This window comes from Coffea arabica, chromosome 6c (assembly GCF_036785885.1).
Source record: "Coffea arabica cultivar ET-39 chromosome 6c, Coffea Arabica ET-39 HiFi, whole genome shotgun sequence".
Taxonomy (NCBI): Eukaryota; Viridiplantae; Streptophyta; class Magnoliopsida; order Gentianales; family Rubiaceae; genus Coffea; species Coffea arabica.
The window spans coordinates 14,361,161-14,382,405 of NC_092320.1; the positions used below are offsets into that span (position 1 = coordinate 14,361,161).

Sequence of the window (21,245 nt, forward strand, 5' to 3'; positions counted from 1 at the left end):
TATATGTTTTCATGAGATGTCTCAAGTGCTTCCTTATTTTCACATTGTAACAATGATCCCAGCAGATCATTACGCTTTTCAACTTAGTTGATGAATATATACCTGAAAGATTCTTTACTTCTATACTGATAAGATTAAAAATAAAAACTTGCAAACATAAATAAAAGGAAAAAAATGGTAACTGTGAAGAACGAAGACTTCTCAATATCTTGTAGCGACTGTGATCTGAAGTCATTTTCAGTCTGTAGTCATGTGTTGTAGTTGGCAGCTGCCTGCAAGATATGAGATAGGCATTTATATCTGGCTAGCTCATTGTAGCATACTGAATCATTTTCTGATATGCTTACATTTGATGAATTATTGTGTTGAAGTTTTGTTAACAATGAATTGTGGAAGTCAAATTTTTTTCTCCATAAATTCATTCTATAAGTTTTATAGATTCTCCTAGCGCTTAATAATGCCATTTACAGGAAGTCAAAATTGTACATGCTGCCCATCATGATAGTGGAATTAGATATAAACATGTAATGAATGTTCCAAGGCGTGGTGACCAAGTGGTGGAAATTTGGAGGGTGTCATGGGTATTTAGTAGAGCTGTTTTTCCCTTCTCTGAGTTGTACGTTTACTTGCTTTTTTCCTTGCAAAAGTTAGACATTACCTTAATTTTTTGAATCATGTGATATATTGCTCAGCAAATGATTATTAATCAAGATAAAAGAGGAAGTTTATGGCCGACTGGGCAGAATTATTGGTTAGAACATGAGACGTAATCTCTATTTTTCTTTGTTCTGGGTTGTGAGCTTAACATCCCATGCTAGCTTCTCGTGAGGCTATTAGCCAACTAGTACTGCAGAACAGGAGTTTTGCCAAGTTAACTTTAGAAGATAAACAACTTGGTGTTTTGCTTTCCAAAATGGCTTGTTAATCTTGTTCCCCTTTTCACAGTCTCTGAGCTTCAATTCAAAGGGTAACTGCTTTGAAGCTCACTGTTCGTTGTAGTAGATTTAGGTTCGCCGTATGCAGAAGGCAAGTATGTATTGCATGTGCAGAAGCATTTTGGCAGTTCTGGTCTCTGCTGCTGGATTGCCGCTGCCATCAGCGCATTATTCATCGCTATAGTTGCCATCCATCAGTGGCATTTGTCCCACCGCTACCATCATTATATTAAGCTACTCGTGCCCGACTTTTTTTAAATTAATCTCTTCATTTGCTTGATTTGAAAAGTTTTGAATATAACGTGTCATGTAAGTGGTGAATTTCAACTTTCAGACCACAATTGAAATAATTGAGGCTACAGAATGCAAAAGAAAAAGATTGAGTTCCTTTTTAATCTCTCTATGTAGACTCTTATGTTATGTAGACTCTTATGTTTGTATCCCAGAATATGGTAAATCTTTCCTTTTACTCCAATCAAATGGTGGCTTTTGCTAACTTTTTTTTTTTTTTTGGGCCTTTTAATGGTCTATGTTTTTTTTTATTCATTAGTCATCTAAAGATCAATGGTTCTTGAATGAAGAGATGGCGTGAAAAAAAAAAGGGGAATAAGCTGGGAGAAGGAGAAAGAAGGAAGGAAAGAAGACAAAGGAAAATCAAAATTAAGATTACGAAGGAGATTTATTATAATTAAGCCTCACTTAAAATATTAGAATCCCATCTCAACTAGTTGGAAGAAAGAATGTCAGACAAAAATTACCTGTCTCACAGGAATGAGCTTTTTATCTACCATTCTGCTGAAACAAATTAATCCGTTTGGATTAGCTGTTTTTTAGGGATATTTTTAAAATATTTTATTGTAACAATGTAGTTGAAAAACTTTTACTGTAGATGAGATTATTTCTTAGGCTATTTTTTGTATTTATTGTATTTTTTAAGGTTTTTTTTTATATTTTTTGTATTTTTGAAGTTGTCTTTGGTATTTTTTAAGTTATTTTTGTTTGTGTATTAATGTAGCATTGTAAATTGCAATTGAAAAACTTGTTTTTCAAAAAATAACCAATCCAAATGGATTGAAGAATTAACTGAAGCTTGGTGTGTAATCTACAAGAGTTGATATTTACCGCAAGTTTAGACTTGGCATTTGAAAAATAATAAAATTAAATCCCTCTCGAAGTGGATCTTCGTAGATATCCTGGCTTGTTATTCAAAGAAGTAAAAGGTTTCTACTGAATTTCTACTTTCCGTTTGTACTCAGAGCAGCCAAAGTACCGTGGAACCTGAAAGGATCTCTTTTGATTCGTAAAGCACTATAGGGTGGGGAAAAAAATGACATGGGAGGGTCGTTGCTCTCGTTGAGAGTCGAACTCAAGACCTCCCGCTTACTAAACGGGTGCTCTAACCAACTGAGCTACGAGAGCTTGTTGCAGGTGCCTTCGCGTTCTTATAATGGTAGTAGAATACAAGAAATTCGTATATCCAACCAAATAATGATCAATTAAGTAAAAGATAAATTTTCATTTTTACAACAAGTGAATCTTTTATTTTAATAAATAATTGAACTCTTTTAATTTATACTTCAAACTAGGGTCAATACTAAAATTCAAACTTCAACTAAATAAATTATCTTCTCTAAAAATTGGACACCAAGCATGTTCATGCCAGCATATGAGCACTAGTACAAATTACTCAGTACTATATCAGATGGACATTTAAAATTCTAAATGGACAAGATGTAATATTTTTTAAAAAAAAATAAAAAATAAAAACTTGGTTACTTTGCTTATGAATTCATTGCTTTTCTTTTTTCTTTTAAGTACTTTTTATGTATCTTAAATTCTGTGATGGTAGACATACTTGACAAAGACTAAAAGCTCATAGCAGTTAAAAATTTGAAGTCCTTAGCACTGAAATTCATATTACATCAATTCATATGTTCTCATTAAACTGCAGTTAGATAAACATTTTCTTTGTTTTAAATTTAATCATAACATTTCCTTAGATATAGATAGTTCGAACCATGATATTATAAAGCAGAAAAAAAATTTACTTTGTTTTTTAATCATGCTAATTAGTGGTTGTTTCTACTGGTTATCCTCGCTATCCATTAAATCATTTCTTTTCTTTGTCTTGCGTCATAAAGACAAATGCAGATAAGGGATTTGGCATTATATTTTTAAAACTTTTGTCTCGTCTTGAAATTTTTCTTCATGAGAAACATTCTGATTCCTGAAGTTGTGATTGAGCCAGTTTTTAAACTCTGGCAATCTAAATTGAAGATTACACTTCGATGTCCAATTACGCAATTATTCATGGGATTAGCAGTTAATTCGTAAAATTAAATGTTTTGCAAGTGCATGGCCAAAATAGCCTTTATGTATTTCTTTAGCTAATTAACTCCTCCGAATCTTAGGACCATGAAAAGCTAGGGTTAATTGCACTTGACCCTCGTCAATATTACCCAAGTTGCACGTTATCCTCTTGAATTTTTTTAGGGACTTAAACTATTTCTACAAACTCAATTATTTTTTCTTTTCTTTCCTATTCGTTTTTTTCAAAATTTTCATCTCTTCCCTCTTATTTTTCTTTTTCCTTTCATTCTTTTTCAGCATTACAATATTATATTTAGTGCACTCATTGTTAAAATTTGTATAGCATATTTTAATAAAAAATTTATAGAGTTTTAGTTACTTAGATGCACTAATTGTGATTTTTTTTAATAAATAGTGCATTTAAAAATTCTATTTTGAAAATAAAAAGCTACCACCAACTTTATCATTTTAGCTTGTTTAACTTTATACTTTTAGATATAGTTAATTTCCAATTTTAATAATCCATAAGAAGCTTTATCATAAGCCCATTTGATCTAAGAAATTAAATTATTCAAACACATATAAACAAAGTGGAACTCTTAATTAACAAATTTTTTAAAAAATATAAAAAATAAATAATTCAACTATATTCTTCTTCTTTTAAAGGAGTTAATAGTAATAATTTGTTAACACATATTTCCTACTTGCTCTACTACTCTAGTATGTTTATTATTACTAACTAAGTAACTATGAACTCTAATTAGTTTATATGTCCTTAAAGTATTGAATCGTATAGTATATATGCTGTGCAATTTAACACGCATATATTTTGTTATTGTATAGAGTTGATGATGAATTTATTAAAAGTGAAATGTAACAAATAAACAAATGGGAGTGGGGGAGGGATGAGTTTGGTGGTATGTGGGGGGTAAGTGTAAGTGAGAGGTTTCGGGTTCGAGACCTTCCACTTACATAAAAAAACTATAATCGGAGAAAATGTTTTAAAAGAAAATTAAAATATTTAGCATAAATATTTTATTAACAGATAGACAAAAGTGCCTAATAGTGTTAGAGAGCAAGGAAATAGAAAAAATTTAAAAAAGGAAAAGGAAAAGTGAAAAACAAAAAAAAAAGTAAAAATAAAAATAATTAAGATGGCAGGGATGATTTTGTCCAAATACATCATGAGAGGGTTAAGCGCCTACAAAGCAAGTTGAAAAAATAGAGTGCAACTGGAATAATAGTTGGAGAGGGTTTAGTACAATTATCATAAAAAAATTGGATTATTTGTATTAACCTCCAATGAGGTTTCGTCAAATTATAGATTAGGCCCTACTGTTTGATGATATTGCGAAAAGCTCCTCTATCCTGAGAGATGTGTAACATATACGCCAAACGTTGACTACCATATTCTAATGACATCAGCAAGATTATTCTCCCAAAAGTCCCGAAATACCCCACACGTTGGACTTTCTCTTTTTTCCCTAGTAATGCTCAACAGCCAAACAATTCCAGTATCGCTATAAAAAAACTTAGGTGTATCACTAAAGTAAATCATTACTCCGACCATATTTATAACCTCAAAAGTATTGAAGTGTAGGAAAATTAATAATATCAAATCTAGTCAGCTAAACATTCTCAGTAGTCATTGGCTCCGTTTGGATTAGCTGTTTTTTGGGTTGTTTTTCAAAAACACCACTGTAGCATTTCGAATCTGAAAAACAAGTCCGTTTGGATTAGTTGTTTTTGGGGTTGTTTTTCAAAAACTATATGAAAAACTTTTACTGTAGATTTTTTTGGATTATTTTTAGAGGTATTTTTGAAACATATTTTTGAGTATTTTTAGAATATTATAATTTTTATATTTTTATATAAATATACATTTATGCATTTATAATACATTTATATTTACAAATGTATAAATGTATATTATTATAAATTATAAATTATAAATGAATATTATATAAATGTATAAATGTATAAATTATAATTTTTATATAAATATACATTTATGCATTTATAATACATTTATAAATAAATATATTTATATATTCATATAAAAATATATAAATGTATTATATTCTATATAATACATAATATAAATATATTTATAAATGTATAAGTGTATATTATTATAAATGTATAAATTATAAATATATTATAAATTATAAGTGTATATTATTATAAATTAATAAATTAATATATTATAAATATATATTAATATTATGTAGAAATGTATTTATATAATTAATATAAATGTATATATGCATTAATATTATGTATAAATGTAAAATTAATATTATGTATATTAATATAAATGTATAAATGTATTATATTATATATAATACATAATATAAATATATATTTAAATGTATAAGTGTATGTTATTAAAAATGTATAAATTATAAATGAATATTATATAAATTTATAAATTAATATATTATAAATATGTTTTAATATTATGTTTAAATGTATTAATATAATTAATATAAATGTATACATGTATTAATATTATGTATAAATGTAAAATTAATATTATGTATATTAATATAAATGTATAAATGTATTATATTATATATAATATATAATATAAATGTATATTATAAATATACATAAATATTTATATATTATGTATAAATGTACATTTATATAAATGTATAATATATTATATATTATATTATATATAATTTATATAACATATAATATTTATGTAAATATATTATAAATATATAAAAATATATTTTAAATAAAATAAAATATTTATGATATGTATATGTAAATATATAATATTAGAAATGTATAATATATATAATATACATTAATATTAATATAATTTATATATAATATACATAATTGAAATATACATATTAATATATATTATAAAACAAAATTGCATAAATATATTTATAAATTTATATATAAATAAATGTATTTATATAAATATATAATATTTATTTCAATTGACATAATATATATAATATTATACATAATTGAAATAAATATATTTATATTAATATAATATATATATATATAATATACATAATTGAATATACATATTAAAATACATAATTGAAATATACATATTAAAATATATAATTAAAATATATTAAAATATAATTGAAATATACATATAAAATACATAATTAAAATATACAAATTGAAATATACTTATTAAAATATACAAATTAAATATGCATAATTGAAATATATTTGGAGTTGTTTTTGATATATTGTTTGGATTGGTGTTTTTGAAGTTGTTTTTGAAATACACATTTACTGTAGCATTTGAAATGTGAAAAATAGTTTTTCAAAAACACCAATCCAAACGTACCCTATATCTTTTTATTCTTGAAAGTATAAATACGAACTTATTTCTTCTCGCCTCAAGATCTTCTTAATCTTTTTTGATTGCTTATTCGCAGTTCTTCTATATTTTCCTCAAATTCTCACAATGAAAAGTCGTTACACGGACAAAATTGAACAATGAGTTATGCTTGAACAAATAGACATGGGGTTCTTAGACATCAATTGCATTGCCAATAAGATGATATAAATAAAAGTTTGTTGTGTTTTACATTGTAAAGGGTGATGGTGGGGCGGTTTAGAGTGGAAAAGTAATGGCCCAAAGGCAATCCATTGAGGTTTAGGCAAAGGAATTAAGGCATTTTTGATAAATAATTCTTAAATGAGAGGGAAGAACAAAGAGATTTAAGGCTTGGAGCAGATAGAGGATTAGGGAGAATTGCTGAGGAGAGAGTTTGGAAGAGAGAAAACGAACTACAACAAGATTGAGAGGGGTTACCAATAGTGGCGAGTGCTTTTATTCCAAATTTTGCTTCTTTTCTTTTGCTAATTTTTGGAGATTTTGGCAAAAATAGTCTTTTTCTAGATTTCCACCTTTTTATTCCCTTATTTGGATCTCTTGTTAGTTTTGTGATGATTGTGGACGATTTTCCTCAGTATATTATTTATGCTTCTAAACTTTTTTTATTTTAATATTGTGATCTTTAACAGGAAAAATTGAGCTTTTCGTACAAAGGGTACTTCTATAATTTCATTGGTTCCGTTTGTTGGGCTCAGGCGTTGTTAGTGATAGGGGGCTGACAGTCATATAACTAAACCACAAGGCTTGATTTGTATTATGGACAAATCTCAAGGAAGGCAGATATAATTAACCCAGAAAAACTAGGTCAAATAGTTGTCAATGTCATTTGAACCAATTAATTGACTTCACAAAACCAGGAAAAGCGAAGAAGAAAATTGCTCACATCAAAATGCATGATGCCATTAAGATCAAATTACATTTTTCAAAGCAAAACGACTTACATTAGAATTCTTAGACTATGAGGTTAATACTACTATATGCTGAGTAGTATTAAAATGACTAGCGTTCACTTTCATGTGTGACTATCTTTTTGAATAAAGTTCCAAAATTACCTAAGACCTCGGCAATTGCATTAAAGGCTCTTGATAATGCACAGGATGTACTATAAAATTCCTTCTAGATTTGACGAGGATAAACTTAAGAGAACCTTTACCTCCATTCTAGCAATTCCATATATTGGATCACTATGTAATAAATAACTCATGAATCAGTAGTAGTGAGAGGTGTTGAAATACAAGTGATAAGTGGGAGGTCTCAAACTTGAGAGGCATTTGGTTCGAGATCTCCTATTTCTACTTACATTTTGACACGTTTTATGTATATTCTTTTTTCTTGATACCACCAACTCATCCTTTCTCCCTTCAAAATTATTATATTGGAAGGTGAGTTTTTTGGATGTTTGTCTAAAACTTTATTGTAGATTACTGTAAAAGTTTTTTAAAAATTTTTTTGAAATGTGTTTTTTTATAAAATATTTTGAAGTGTATAGTTTAAAAATTTTGAAAATTTTTTTGAAATTACTATAGTTAAAGTTTTTTAAAAACTTGTAGCACACAAACTTGGCAAAAAACTTGGCTTCCAAACAATATGCTATTGTTATCTTAGAGAAGCGAAATGATATGATTGAAAATTTTAGAAACTTCTTACCAAAAAAAAAAAAAAAAAAAAATTTTAGAAACTGATACGAAACCAAAAGGTTTGATGGTGTAAAACGCAAATTTCTGATATTTGGTTTCTAGAAGCGCCTGATCTGCGCCTCGATATATACCCGACTTCACTATCAAGCGCCCACTTTCCTGCCCCACTTTCCTGTTCACCTGAATAAACTTTCACTTTGTAAAATGCTCTTACAATGTGAGAGCTAAGGGGACTTCCGAAGGCCCATTTCGATTTTTCTGTCAATTTTGCCTTCCCTTTTTAAAATTGAAACCTAGCTCTCATTCGTCCTCAAAAATCCCCAATTTTATTTCGTGAATCAAAGTTGAGCCGCCTACATACTTTCAAAATAGCGCAAAATTTTTATCAACCCAAAACCCAGAAGAATCCATCCCTTCTGAACCATACAAAGTTCGAAACTTTAAGGTCAGATCTATTTCTTGTTGCATGTTTTTCAATTCCAGCCCTTAGTTTAACTTGATTTCTGTATTTTTGTGAGGTTCTATTTTCCGGGTTCTGTTCGATTTTGTTGATAAGGGCTTGTTTGGATTTGTTATTTTGTTGGTGTTTGCAGATTTAGGGTCTTGGGTTTGTTGTACTGGGTTTTGTGGGTTTTGGCAATTTCCTACAAATTTGATGAGAAAATGACCGTGTTGCCCAGCCATGATTCAATTCATATAAGGGAAGTTTGGAATGACAACCTTGAGGATGAGTTTGCACTGATCAGGGAAATTGTTGATGATTACCCTTATATAGCTATGGATACTGAGTTTCCTGGCGTTGTTCTTCGTCCTTTAGGGGATTATAAGAACTTCACTGATTTTCATTTTAAAACCTTGAAGGCTAATGTGGACCTTCTCAAGTTGATTCAGTTGGGCCTCACGTTTTCTGATGAGAAAGGAAATCTTCCCACCTGTGGAACTGGTAAGTACTGCGTCTGGCAATTCAATTTCCGGGAGTTTAATCCCAATGAGGATGTCTATGCTCATGACTCCATCGAGCTTCTGAGGCGAAGTGGATTTGACTTCAAGAAGAATGTTGATAACGGTGTTGATGCTTATCGGTTCAGTGAGCTCCTGATGTCGTCTGGGATTGTGTTGAATGATAGTGTCAGCTGGGTTGCCTTTCACAGTGGATATGATTTTGGGTACTTGCTGAAGATCCTGACGTGCCAGAACCTGCCTGAAACTCAGGAGGGTTTTTTCAAATTGATCAAGATGTATTTTCCAACTGTTTATGATATCAAGCATATGATGAGGTTCTGCAATCACCTCCATGGTGGATTAAACAAGCTTGCTGAGCTGTTGGAAGTGGAAAGAGTTGGTATCTGCCATCAGGCTGGTTCAGATAGTTTGCTTACTTGTTGTACATTTATGAAGTTGAAAGAGAGTTTCTTTCATGGGACAACTGAGAAGTATGCAGGTGTATTGTATGGTCTTGGTGTTGACAATGGACCTAATAGTACTTGAAAGAAAAGAATATCAACTCATAAATAACTAAATAAAAAGCTATTTTCTCGTGAATGGATGCCTACTCCTTTTGCTGTCCTCTGTGTGTTCTTGTTTCATTATTCTTAGAAGACCAGTGTTCATCTTCATTGATAGTCATTTTTTCTTTCTAATTTTGGTGTTCTTGGACACAGTTGACTTGAATAGGAATCCTTTCAAGTATTTTCCTTCGTAAAGCATGCCTCTGCATTCTTATGGTACTCCATTTGTCATTAGAAAAAGCCCAGGGAAAAAAAATGCAAAAACTAAAAGCATGTGTGTTTTTTACCTGTAACGATATGAATACGGCAAGTTAAGCAGTGACAGAGATTATGTGAGCAGAAGGCCTAACTAGTTGCTCTTGTGTCTTAATTGTGCCTGATTGGCCTCTCATGTAGTCAGCAAAACCTGATGAAAAATACTAAACATGAATATGTTTCCCGAAGTATGTAATTGTCATTCTAGTCTGCCCACTACTGTCTAGGTTCTACGCTAGTGATCCTTATTAGAGTTTAGAATTTGATATGGGTATTGCAAAATTTTCGTCCTTTTGAGCTTGGTTACTTCGTTAGGATCAGGTCATGGCTAGGGTTTCATTAATTTATGAAGATTCTGTAGATTATTTAAGAGATTTGGCGTGGTGGTGGATGCTACTATTCTTGTTCATTATTATCACCTGCAGCCAAGCGAAAGCTCTCTCTTTTACCAGATTTGCTGGAGCTCAAAAGAAGCTGATTTAGAAAAAAGATATTTTCTTCCATCTCATTGGCCTTACAAGGATCAGCCGTCATTATGTCTTTGTACTCTGAAGAATTTTCTTATATTATGTTCTTTTGGATAATCTTGCCATGTCATCATAATTTGATTTGTGAAAGATGGTAAACTATCTATAAACCTGATGGCAAGTGAAATTCGCCAAGCTGGTTTCTTTTTTTGGTCATTTAATTTTTCTGCCTATTAAGTTATGGATATAGAATTACTGCCGTCCCTCTCCCTCCCTCCATCTGTCTCACTCTCTTTAATGTACTTCTTCTTGTGATGTTGTTAATGCTAGTTACCGTATTTGTCAACTAGAAAATTTGAGAGCTTGCTTTCTTCCAGATGTTAATAATGGAGGAAGGTAAAGAAGCTAACATCATAATGTGCAACAGATGGCATTAGGGCTTTATTTTGTTCAGAGAGATATCGATTGAAAACAAGATAAGCAACTAGAAATAAAGATGTATCGAAATAATTGCAATTGCCTTTAAACAGGTTCTGAGCCCATCTTGTTCTTTATGCTTAGAGTCACCTATGATTAATACAGGTGGAATTTATATTTTCTGAGATCTAAAATCAGAAATCTCTCAATCTTACGGGCTATGTAGTTCTCTTGTTAGCATGGGGGCAATTGTGCATTGTCCTTTGCTGAAAGTATAAAAAACGTAGGATATGACACATTTCCATGGAGGCTGAAGAGAAGAGAGACAAGGTAAAATGTGGAGGGCTTACATAGGCCCACAATAGTTGCAATCCACAAGTGTCTATGACATCTGAAAGTCGTGGGAGTGTCATGGTAGAAGTTCTTGCTTTTGCACAGGTTTGTTTAGATGTTGTCAAGTACTGATAGCACTGTAGGTTTCTTCTCATAACCTAATTTTTCTGGATTTGCCAATTTGACCAGGCATATAAAGTTTCTCTGAACAAGATTACCGGTCTCACCTGTCACTCTGATCAGGTTAAGAGTCATTTACAAGATGGCTGACTCTTTGTTCTGAGGTGTGGATCAATGAATATGATGTTTGCAACTTTTGGTATTTTCTGTTTTTGAGGTTCATTAAGCATCATCTTTTCGTAGAATAGTATTCATTTAAGTGCCAGTTTTAGGTCAATTCATTAAGTTTGCCTAATGAGACATGGGGAAGCACGGGGGGAGGCCAAGAATGGCAGGAAAAAAAATCCGCTTTTTGGTTTTGGTAATACAGGGCAAATAAATGTGCCATTGTGCTTAATTTGAGATTGTTTTTGCTACTTCTATGCTCTATTTTTTTTGCTTCTGGATAAATTTTTTTCTTACACACACGATTGGGAACATGCTGAGAGATCTTTCTGACTTTGTAGCTTCCAAGTTACCATTTCCTTGAACAATAAATCAGGTTTTTCAGTTCAAATATTATAAAAATTAGCTTTTAATAATCATTTGGTTTTCTAGACATTAGGTTATCACACTTTCTTTTCTCTTTGGGTTTGTCTTTCCATGCAGCTTTGTAGTTCCAAGTTTTCCCAACTTCTGGTGGATGTTTGCATCTCTTGCTGGTTGACAACGAGCTTGAGGAATCCACTAAAAGGTCCGAGGAGTATCTGTCTTGGTTTGATCAGATATACTTGACAAGCCAGAGTTTGGAATGTTTTTCTGGATCTTCATTTTTTATGTTGACAAGAGAGCAATCATTTGTCATTCTTGGTTAAACTTCAATTTGCATATTGGTGAGTGGTGGAATTTCAGGGGAGGCATATCTAGTTGTGCTTGTGACCTAAAGATGTGAAATATTTATTGCTTGTAATAACCCCTTATTAGCCAATCTTGGAGCCAGCAAAATTTAAAGAAAAATGATAGACATGGTTTTTCTAAGCAGAGATTGCAGTGCTAGCATTGTAAGATACTTAACAAGTTATGCAGAAGCGTCTAACCTGTGCTGAAAACAGATCCCATGGTACTTAAGATGATGCTGTTGCATGGACTTCTCATGCTATTTTGACCTCTAGTATTCTGATTTTACCTTTTTCCTTGTGTTTTCAGAATCTTACAAGTTATCCTTTTTCTATTCCAAGCTTTGATCACTTGGTTAAGCATGAAGTTAGTCTAAGGTTTCATTACTTCATGATTTTTATTTTTTTCCAGGTGTGGAGTTGGGGTGGTATTTCAATTTGCTGCATCAAGGGGATAACTTTTCTCCACCAGTATTCCTTGATCTTTTGTCCATAATTTATCATCCTTTATTCTTCCCCCAAGCACCACTTGGCAGCCTCAGCTGCACTGTGGAGCTCAAAATATAGTGGACCTGTTTTAAGATGTGTTTTCTTCCATTTCATTGACAATATGAGGACCAGTCATACTTGAATTTTATATGAAGAATTTCAAAAAATTTCTTCCTTTTATGCTGTTTGTGTTGACATTTCCGCTTCATAACAATTTGATTTTGGAGTGATAGTAAAATGCTTTGACAAGAGATGGTGCCTAGGTTTAGCATAAACCAGGTTGCAAGCAAAACTTGCAAAGCTGACTTCTGTCTTTATTCATTTAACTTTATTTTCGAATTAATTATGGACAAATCATTTCCTGCCTCCCACCTGATGGTGCCCTCTTGATTTTCTTTTGAGTTCATTAAAATACTAATTTCCATACTTGTTAGCCAGAAGAAGTTTAAGAGCCTGCTTTCTTTCAGAGGTAGATATTGGTGAGGGAGAATAATAAAGAAGTTGACTTTGTGAGAGTAATCAAGAGATGTTTGCATTCATGCCCATCTTCACCACCATCCCATTCCTGGCTTGATACCATGTGTTAAACATGTTTTGGATGACATTCTGAACTGCTGATTGGAGCTTGTGTTTAGGATGGTTTAAGCGTCCTTACCTCCTTTTTTATCCTCTCTTCATCTAATACTTCCTGCATGCTCATCATACTTGTTGGTCAGTAGTACATCAGAACTTTCCTTTATATAGCAATGGTTTGTTTTGCTTCATAAGACCATCATGTGCAGGAACTCTCTCATTTTATAAACACCCATAAAATGTCTTTTGGACACTATTTAGGGTTCTTGTACCAATTGTTTTCTTTTCTGGCATCATGTATTGTTCGCTTCCAAACCTCATAGAGCACCTTATTGATCTGGATGATATGCATCGTGTCAGAGAATATGCAAGCCTAGATAAAGTAGGTGTAGAATACCTTGATAGAGCAGAAGCTTTAACTTAGATCGTTGGATTTTATTCACATTTTTCTTTTCTCAACTAGGAAGAAGTTTATTCAGCCAGAATGAAGTTTATCAATGTGCTAGGTGCATGATTTTATCTGTATCCTGTATCAAGGTACCAAGACCTTACCCATGAAAAACGTATCAAGTGCTTTACTTTATTACTGAAGGGGATTAAAGTTTTGATTTTCTACGACAGTTGAAACTCACATTTAGCTATGATGAACTGACCTGATGGGCCTTGATGTTCACAGAACCATCTTTCCCTGTATGAATATGAAGCAAGCGCAAGTATGATGACACATGGAAGATTGTGCAGTCTCTATTATGAATTATTACTACATTCCTGGCTTGCCAAGAGTGACATGTCCCAGGTGTTTAGCATTTGTTGTTCACGAACTCATTTGACGTGTTAAGAGTGAGACTAAACCCTGAGTAGACACAAATTTTCAATGAAATTTATTGAAATATGTGTCTATATGATTGTGCTTGAATACGTGTAATCTACAAGTATGAAACAACAAACTTTTGAAAATTCATTTACTTTGAATGTTTGTTACAGATTTGCAGGTAGCTAGAATTGCTGATTCATCCCAGTTAAGGGCAAGAATATTGGTTTGCTACCCATACATATCAACTCCAGATGCATATTTTCGGGAATTTGGCATTCCAGAAGCTTCTCTGAACTTCCTGCAGCTCCGGACAGAGAGAGGAAGAGGGGTTCCTGCTTGGTGCTTGCTGAATGTCCTGCGAATTTCATCTGCACGGATTGCTTATGCATCGCTTAGTGGATTTTTGGTTTCAAATAGCATGTCTTTTACCCATTAAGTAGCCCCTTTTTTAACCCATTGTTCTGGATTGCATAAATGTCAAATTTCGCCTGAAATGCTCACATATTCTTCTATGAGATTACGTGCATCACTACTGTGTTACCTTCCTTCGACACTTGAAGCTGGAGTTTGACGTTTCATTTCGTTCAGACCATGGAATAGTTGCTGCGATTAAACTTGTGTCTAAGAAAATAAAGAAGGAAACATCATTTTTTGTCTTTGTGCTCTTTGATTTCTGCATTTTCTAATCCATGTCATAGAGCTGACTGTTGATGATACCAAACATTTTGTTAAAAGAAAGCCAAAGTATTCAATTCCCATACATTTAACTCATCCTGGTTAAAATGTAACTTCCTGTGTTGATGTCCATAAATTTCCTCAAAAGAGCTTGCGAATTGCAAAAGTTTCCACCAATCATATCTTAAAATGGCACTCTAAACCGGCTGCTATGATACTTTTGACAGGTACAGATATACTGCCAGGAAGGGCAGTAGGTATGCATCATGGACCATGAAAATGCTAATTTCCAGTAATCAATTGACAGCTTTCACGAACTGCAAACTTCTTGGACTATGAAAATGCCAGTTTCTAGTAATGAAATGACAGCTTTCACGATCTGCAACTTCTTATTGATTAATGAACATTGAAAAGTAAGTATCAGCCCAATCTTGCCTCTCTTCGTAGTACCTGGAAAAGATGTAACAGTCAACCATAAGTGGCAGAAAGTACTCCAGGAGTCGCAAGAAAAATTTCCAAATTACCTTAGCATCTAACTCCAGCTCATCCATCATTTAACATGTGCTCAAAACCCACAAAATGAACAGGTCAAACAAGCTAGCCACTTAATAATATGGGGAATATTTACGAAAAACTGCTTGAAAGTTTATCTAGTCTAGGTGGCAGACGACAAAGAAAGGAAGAAAACATGCTGTAGCCTTAGAATTAACTGAGTTTTCATCAAAATTGAGACCAATGCCATTCAAACGTCAATAGATTAAAACTTCTGAAGAACATTAATAAATATTGCTCACTATAACCTAATATTTCAGGCTAGAGACTATCAAGCTGGGAAAAGAAAAGCTGGATTGGCTAAATAATAACTTAAACAATTAAAGCTGAGTCGTTTCAAGCCAGTTAAGACAAGGTGAGATCTGGAATCTGTACAGTATTAATGAACCGCTAAAGCCGGAAGAGGTGATTCATCATTTCACTACTTTAGTGAAAGAATTAACCAAAAACAATTATGAATAAACCTGTAAAAAACCAGCATCCTGAATAATTTCACTTTATTCCTCCAAAAAAAGAAGCAAAAAATTCTCGTTTTTGAATAAGTTACAGGTTACTATGTCTTTAATTCTCAGACTTGCTATGTGGAAAGCACAAAATTCAATATTAAAAGACAACTACCAACAACTGCAATATCTAAGATAGCATGCCCCTTTTGAGGCCAATCTGCCCTGTAAAAAGAATTGATCAAAAAGCAGACTCAACAAGAGTTGGAGTATGCACCAATTATAAAACCTGCAACTTTTGTATTCTTAAACCCCAAGCACTTTCTAAAAGAGAACTAAAGGAACATGGGAGCCATGCTTAAAGAATGATAGAGTCAAACATTTTGTACCTCCTCAGCAAATTTTATCAAGATGGTTGTTCGAGGTCGCTGCTGTCCTTCAACAGGAACAAAATGAGCTGTTACCACAGCAGGGAAACCTGCATTATCCAAAACGCCCTTCAAAAGAAAAAGCACATCAACTAGAGGCCAACTCCAAAATTATCAATAGGTATTTGTACCAAAAAGATAAAAATGTAAGACATACCCTTACAATTCCAGCAACAAAAGCTCCGCAATTAAAAGTACCCATATCTTTGGGAATTGATATAAATCTAGAATCAAATGAATGCATGTTAGCAGACCATTAAGAGGACAGCTAATACAAATCAGATACAAGCATGCAACAAAGGGAGAAAGATAACCTGTTGACCAAAAGTTCCTTCTCGCTAATCATGTATTCATCTTCATGTTCAGTACCTTTCTCAAGAGAGTCAGCTACCTGAAATTTACATGGATAAGAGGATAAAAGATACATTCATGTCCCTTTCTAAAACAACTACGTCTTCAGAAAATTCTCACCAATACAGACAGTATTGGTGTCTGAATAATAATAATAATAATATGCACATGAAAAGCTTAATATAAAGGTGTCTGATATTACAAGTTGATTATGTGGAGGACCAAGGACAGATATGATGAAAATGCTCCTTCTGGACAGTAGAAGCCCCTTACATACATTATGATCTAAGGCACAAATTTGTGTGCACCCAGCACTTTGAAGCCACCAGTAGCAAATTCTTGTCAGTTCTTTTATTACACAACCTACTAAAAATAACTCTTCAGATTGTCAACCCTGACACAAACTCCATCGTTATTTAAGCTTCGGAAGCAATGTGCTTTCTAAACTGGAGGTCATGCTTTTAAAAGAAGAAGTTAGCAGAGAACTAAAGAAACATTAACCTCAACCACATAGAAAAGAAGATCGGTTAGCAGTGATAGAAGCATGCTAAAATTTTCCAATCTGTATTGATACGGTTTTTGTGCTATTTAGACCATCATTTACAGATGTGAGAATCTAAAAAGAAGATAAAATTATCACCTCAGATGGCTATCTTCAGCAGTAAAGTCAAATTGGTGGCTTTACCAGTTAGAAAAGTAACACTAAAATTTTGAGATGCAAATAAGCAATTTTTCTCACTAAATGCTTAATTCAGGGTAGCATGTCTTTTTTAAAGCTTGTGCCAAAGTTCTGGATTTGATTCTTCTTTCCAGTAGTAACGCTCCACAGCTGTACTTAAATTAAATAAAAGTGAATGGGTGAAGCATCTTCATAAAATGCAGATATGCTATTTTCCAGGTTTACTTTTATGTGCACAAGTAACAAGCTGCAGAATAGTTGAAGCATAAACGCTACAATAAGATTATGCAATTTATTATTAAAGTCGGAAGAAACTTTGTTCCCTATGTTGTTGCATTCACATTGAAGCAATTTGGTCTCTGCAGATCCCATCTCCAAGGGATCACCATTCAACATAAAAAGTGGCCAAAGGTTGTCATTTTACAAATACAGAATATGAGCAACCTTACAGTCAATATGGTTTTTCATTGACTTGCAAACTCATAGTTTTGCAATCTTCTACATTTCATTGCGTATGTTTAAACAAATATTTGGGGATTAGCAACATATTGAAATTTGAAAACACTCAGTGTATCTGGATTATTCATTTGAATATGCTTCTTTGCGGATTGTCCTGATCTGACAATTGAATACGCTCTAGCGAAATATTGGGCAGAAAAACATATCAAGGGCATGCAACAAAGGCATTGAGGGGAATATATAAAATTATACTACAAGAATTTCAGTTTCTCAGTGCTCTATCTAATTTCTGAAGCAGCTATCCTAGATTTTCATTCTCAGTATAGGTCAAATCTTAAAACAGCAAGCTGACATATACTGTGCAGTATGAATCCAAAACCAGCAACCGTCTTGATAGTTCAGAGCTGGAAAGTTAGGTTAATCCTTACTCAACATCATGAACTCGGAAAAAATCCCAAACTTAATTACCTGAGAAAATAGTCAATATAAGATTCAGAAAATAATAGAATATTACTTTTGCAAACGACAAATGGATTTTGACATCCATGACAGTTGTCATAAGGAACAGGGAACAGGTCGCAACAACATTCATATCACATAAATGGTTTTCATGACATAGAGGCTCTTAGTTTTCAGATTATAATCCTGCACCACCTAAGTTCACATTTCTAAAAGAGTGTGGTAAACTTGCAAAATGCCTTTCAAGTCAGATTAGTATTGAGAACACACCCATATTGGGATCATGGTGATCATCAATCCTTTCAAAAATTAAAAATCAGGAGCAAGAAACTATGAAGGTATGTGGAGCCTATCTCACCATACCAGGCAAGGAAAGGTGGCAATACTGAAAAGAGGAAAGGATTAGTTTGGCGAGTTAACAAAGACACGGGAAGATATACTTCCACTAAAGTTTTCAGGTCTTCAAAATAAACCAAGATAGATCTACCACAAAAAGAGTAAAAATTACTAAAGTTTCAAGAGACAAATTTATTTAAGCAATGCACCATATCTTGAGAGGCCGCAAGTCAATACCAACCTTTCCAAACAACACCTTCCATACTGTGCTGTGTACAAAAGATAAGATACCCAGGAGTCGTGTCTCTCTTCTGTTTCCCTAAAGCATCAAATAAATAGTAAAAACATAAGCCAGTCAACTTAGAGAAGAACAAAAGCCATAAACATAGATTTAGAGACCCCTCTGAGAAGTTCTTATATAACATTAATCACTTCACAAACAGTTACTCAGATGTCCCTTTAATAATTCAACCAATAATTGATCAACATGTTGCACCATCACCATTCACCAGATCTTGCAGTGACCAATATGTTGCATACATGAATCTTCGTGTGCGAAAAATTACTCAAGGTAATGCTTCAGTTAAAGACAAGAATAAATAAGCATACAAAGTTAGCTGATTTAATATTTTCTTTCAAACAGTAATAGCTTTGTTTAGGAGAATAGTTTTAAAACCTCAACACCAAAAAGAAATTACTTGGTTTCTCCCTTGATTTTTCAGTGTATGTCCTATAGCAAAGTAGCAGTGGAATTACTTCAAAAAAAAAAAAAAAGAAAACTAAAAACATTATAAACACATGAACTTGCTGCAAATAAGAATCTAATCTGAATCAATTTATTGAACTTCAATCACTTCAGCCACAATAGGCAGATGTTAAATGGACAAAAATATCCAGCTCTTCAGCTTTGCAATTGATGCAGATGTTTTAGTTTCACTTCAAAGATTAGGATGATTTAACATGCATAAAACTTGCCATGGGCTACCATAGAGAATAACTTCCAAGTAAGAATATTTGCATGAACTCTCTCGATTTTCCGCACCTTTTCTCTGTGGCAAAGAAGTTCCAAAACCCTTGCTCCAACAGCATATCCTGCATCTTCGAGCCTGCAAGCCCAAAACTAAGATATCATCAAATTAATACAACGGAATCCATGCATAAATCAAGCAGTCACACAACTTCAGTAACCCAAAGTAAACCATCAGAAATCCAAGGATTGTGAATCCAGTTCCAGATTAATCAGAACAACAAAAATAATCATTTTGGATGGTGTGGCGAGAATGTTTGACGAAAGCAGATTAGTAAAGGACGATTCTTGCCATAAATTTTCAAAATGCACACTAAACTAACTATTTATATTGCTGTTGCATATCCCCCCCCCCCCTCTCAACCCCTTTCTCCAATCCCCACAATTTAGCATGTTATTAGTCAGTTCAATTTTTTGTTTCCAAAACAGTACCAGATGATAATTACTTGCGCATAATTGCTTTGAACCGGTGACTGATTTTCCATCCTGAGCACATCTCACAAGTTTGATTCAAGAAATCTCAAGAACTATAAATTAACGCCAACCATTCTTCACAGCATATACATATTGACCTACATGAGTGGAAGATAGTATCACCTTCTTTCGAGTTCAGCAATGTTGTCAACTTGAGTCTGATTGTACTGAACCAGCTCTGAGAACAAGAATGCAAATGCACTCAAACTCACCTGACCAAAAAATTATCATTTTTTTTAGAACAAAGAAGAGATTTCAATCAACAGCCAGCAGAAAGAACAAAACCCCAAAAAGAAATACTAAACAACAAATACATTTCAATTGTGACCATGAAAAGAGTCAAAAACAAAAACCCATCCACATTGAGCCGCAAAACTACATGATTTGAGATGAAACCAAGCTAAGTACCTTATAATTTGCTCAACTACAGTTAATTAAAACCCTTTAATCCGTTAACCTGTTACCGGCTAGATCTGAATAGGGAGTGAAAGAAAACCTCTTGTTTGCCTTTACTGAGGGGTCTGTCGAGGACATTTGTGTACTGCTTCATCTTTCCAACTCCTATCATCCTGCGATCCTTCACCAATTTGTTGGGTTGCTTTTTTGATTGCTACTGTGTCTGCTTTCGCTCAAAGTACTTACCAGTCGTAGTTGAAAACTTAAAAGCGAAGATCAATTCGGGTTTTTGAATGATAAAAGCAAATTTTTGTGCTCCTAAGATTAATGGAAGTATACAAGGGTTTATTGTAGTTGAAACCCTTAAACTTTTGCGTGAGTTGCACTTTGCGCCCTCAACTTTTTACCAACGTTTTTTTTCCCATTTTGTTATGTGTTTCTGTTCTAATCCATTTCCTATTTTCTCCAAACTCTCTCATTTTACCATAATCTCAAAAGATCATAAATGTGAGCTTCTAATCCCTTTTTCTATTTTTTTTACCTTCTTTTATTATGATATGTGATACATAACTACTTGATATGTTTATTTACTTTTGAAATTGGTAAGCTGAAAAAGTAGATGAGAAAGATGGTTTGTGACCAAACTAAAGTTTCGTATTTCAAGAATCAAAATATTTTAAGTCAATTTAATGTGAATTAAAAAGCATAAAGTCTTGCTGTATCATATAATAAATAGTTTCGAGATTCTTTTGGCCAAAAACCATTGTAAGTACCAATTGTTTTACACAATAAGGAAATTGCACATCATCATGAAATTGTATATATTTTTCCATGAGCATGCATACATT

At 32.8% G+C, this 21,245-nt stretch overlaps 2 protein-coding genes and 1 non-coding gene across 3 annotated transcripts; 1 reads left to right on the forward strand and 2 right to left on the reverse strand.

Moving 5' to 3' along the window:
- Nucleotides 1–2,280: 2,280 nt before the first annotated feature.
- TRNAT-AGU (transfer RNA threonine (anticodon AGU)) lies at nt 2,281–2,354 on the reverse strand. Its single transcript has one exon. It is a non-coding gene; the product is annotated as a tRNA-Thr (tRNA).
- A 6,054-nt stretch (nt 2,355–8,408) lies between these two features.
- On the forward strand, nt 8,409–9,809 carry LOC113692268 (probable CCR4-associated factor 1 homolog 7). The gene is made up of 2 exons (XM_027210655.2): nt 8,409–8,712; nt 8,861–9,809. The coding sequence occupies exon 2, from the start codon at nt 8,931–8,933 to the stop codon at nt 9,753–9,755; it is 825 nt and encodes a 274-aa protein (XP_027066456.1). The 5' UTR covers nt 8,409–8,712; nt 8,861–8,930; the 3' UTR covers nt 9,756–9,809.
- A 5,016-nt stretch (nt 9,810–14,825) lies between these two features.
- On the reverse strand, nt 14,826–20,712 carry LOC113691536 (uncharacterized). The gene is made up of 8 exons (XM_027209707.2): nt 20,498–20,712; nt 20,125–20,213; nt 19,543–19,606; nt 18,742–18,819; nt 16,531–16,607; nt 16,374–16,440; nt 16,178–16,285; nt 14,826–15,243 (listed from the first exon to the last, which is right to left on the reverse strand). The coding sequence occupies exons 1-8, from the start codon at nt 20,567–20,569 to the stop codon at nt 15,214–15,216; spliced, it is 585 nt and encodes a 194-aa protein (XP_027065508.1). The 5' UTR covers nt 20,570–20,712; the 3' UTR covers nt 14,826–15,213.
- Nucleotides 20,713–21,245: the final 533 nt, after the last annotated feature.

Coding starts and splice junctions, on each gene's coding strand:
- LOC113692268 (XM_027210655.2), top strand. CDS start 8,931: ATGACCGTGTTGCCCAGCCATGATTCAATTCATATAAGGGAAGTTTGG.
- LOC113691536 (XM_027209707.2), bottom strand. CDS start 20,569: ATGATAGGAGTTGGAAAGATGAAGCAGTACACAAATGTCCTCGACAGA. Junction 19,607..20,124: donor ATTGCTGAACTCGAAAGAAG/GTGATACTATCT, acceptor TTGGGCTTGCAG/GCTCGAAGATGCAGGATATG. Junction 16,286..16,373: donor TTGTTGCTGGAATTGTAAGG/GTATGTCTTACA, acceptor TTTCTTTTGAAG/GGCGTTTTGGATAATGCAGG.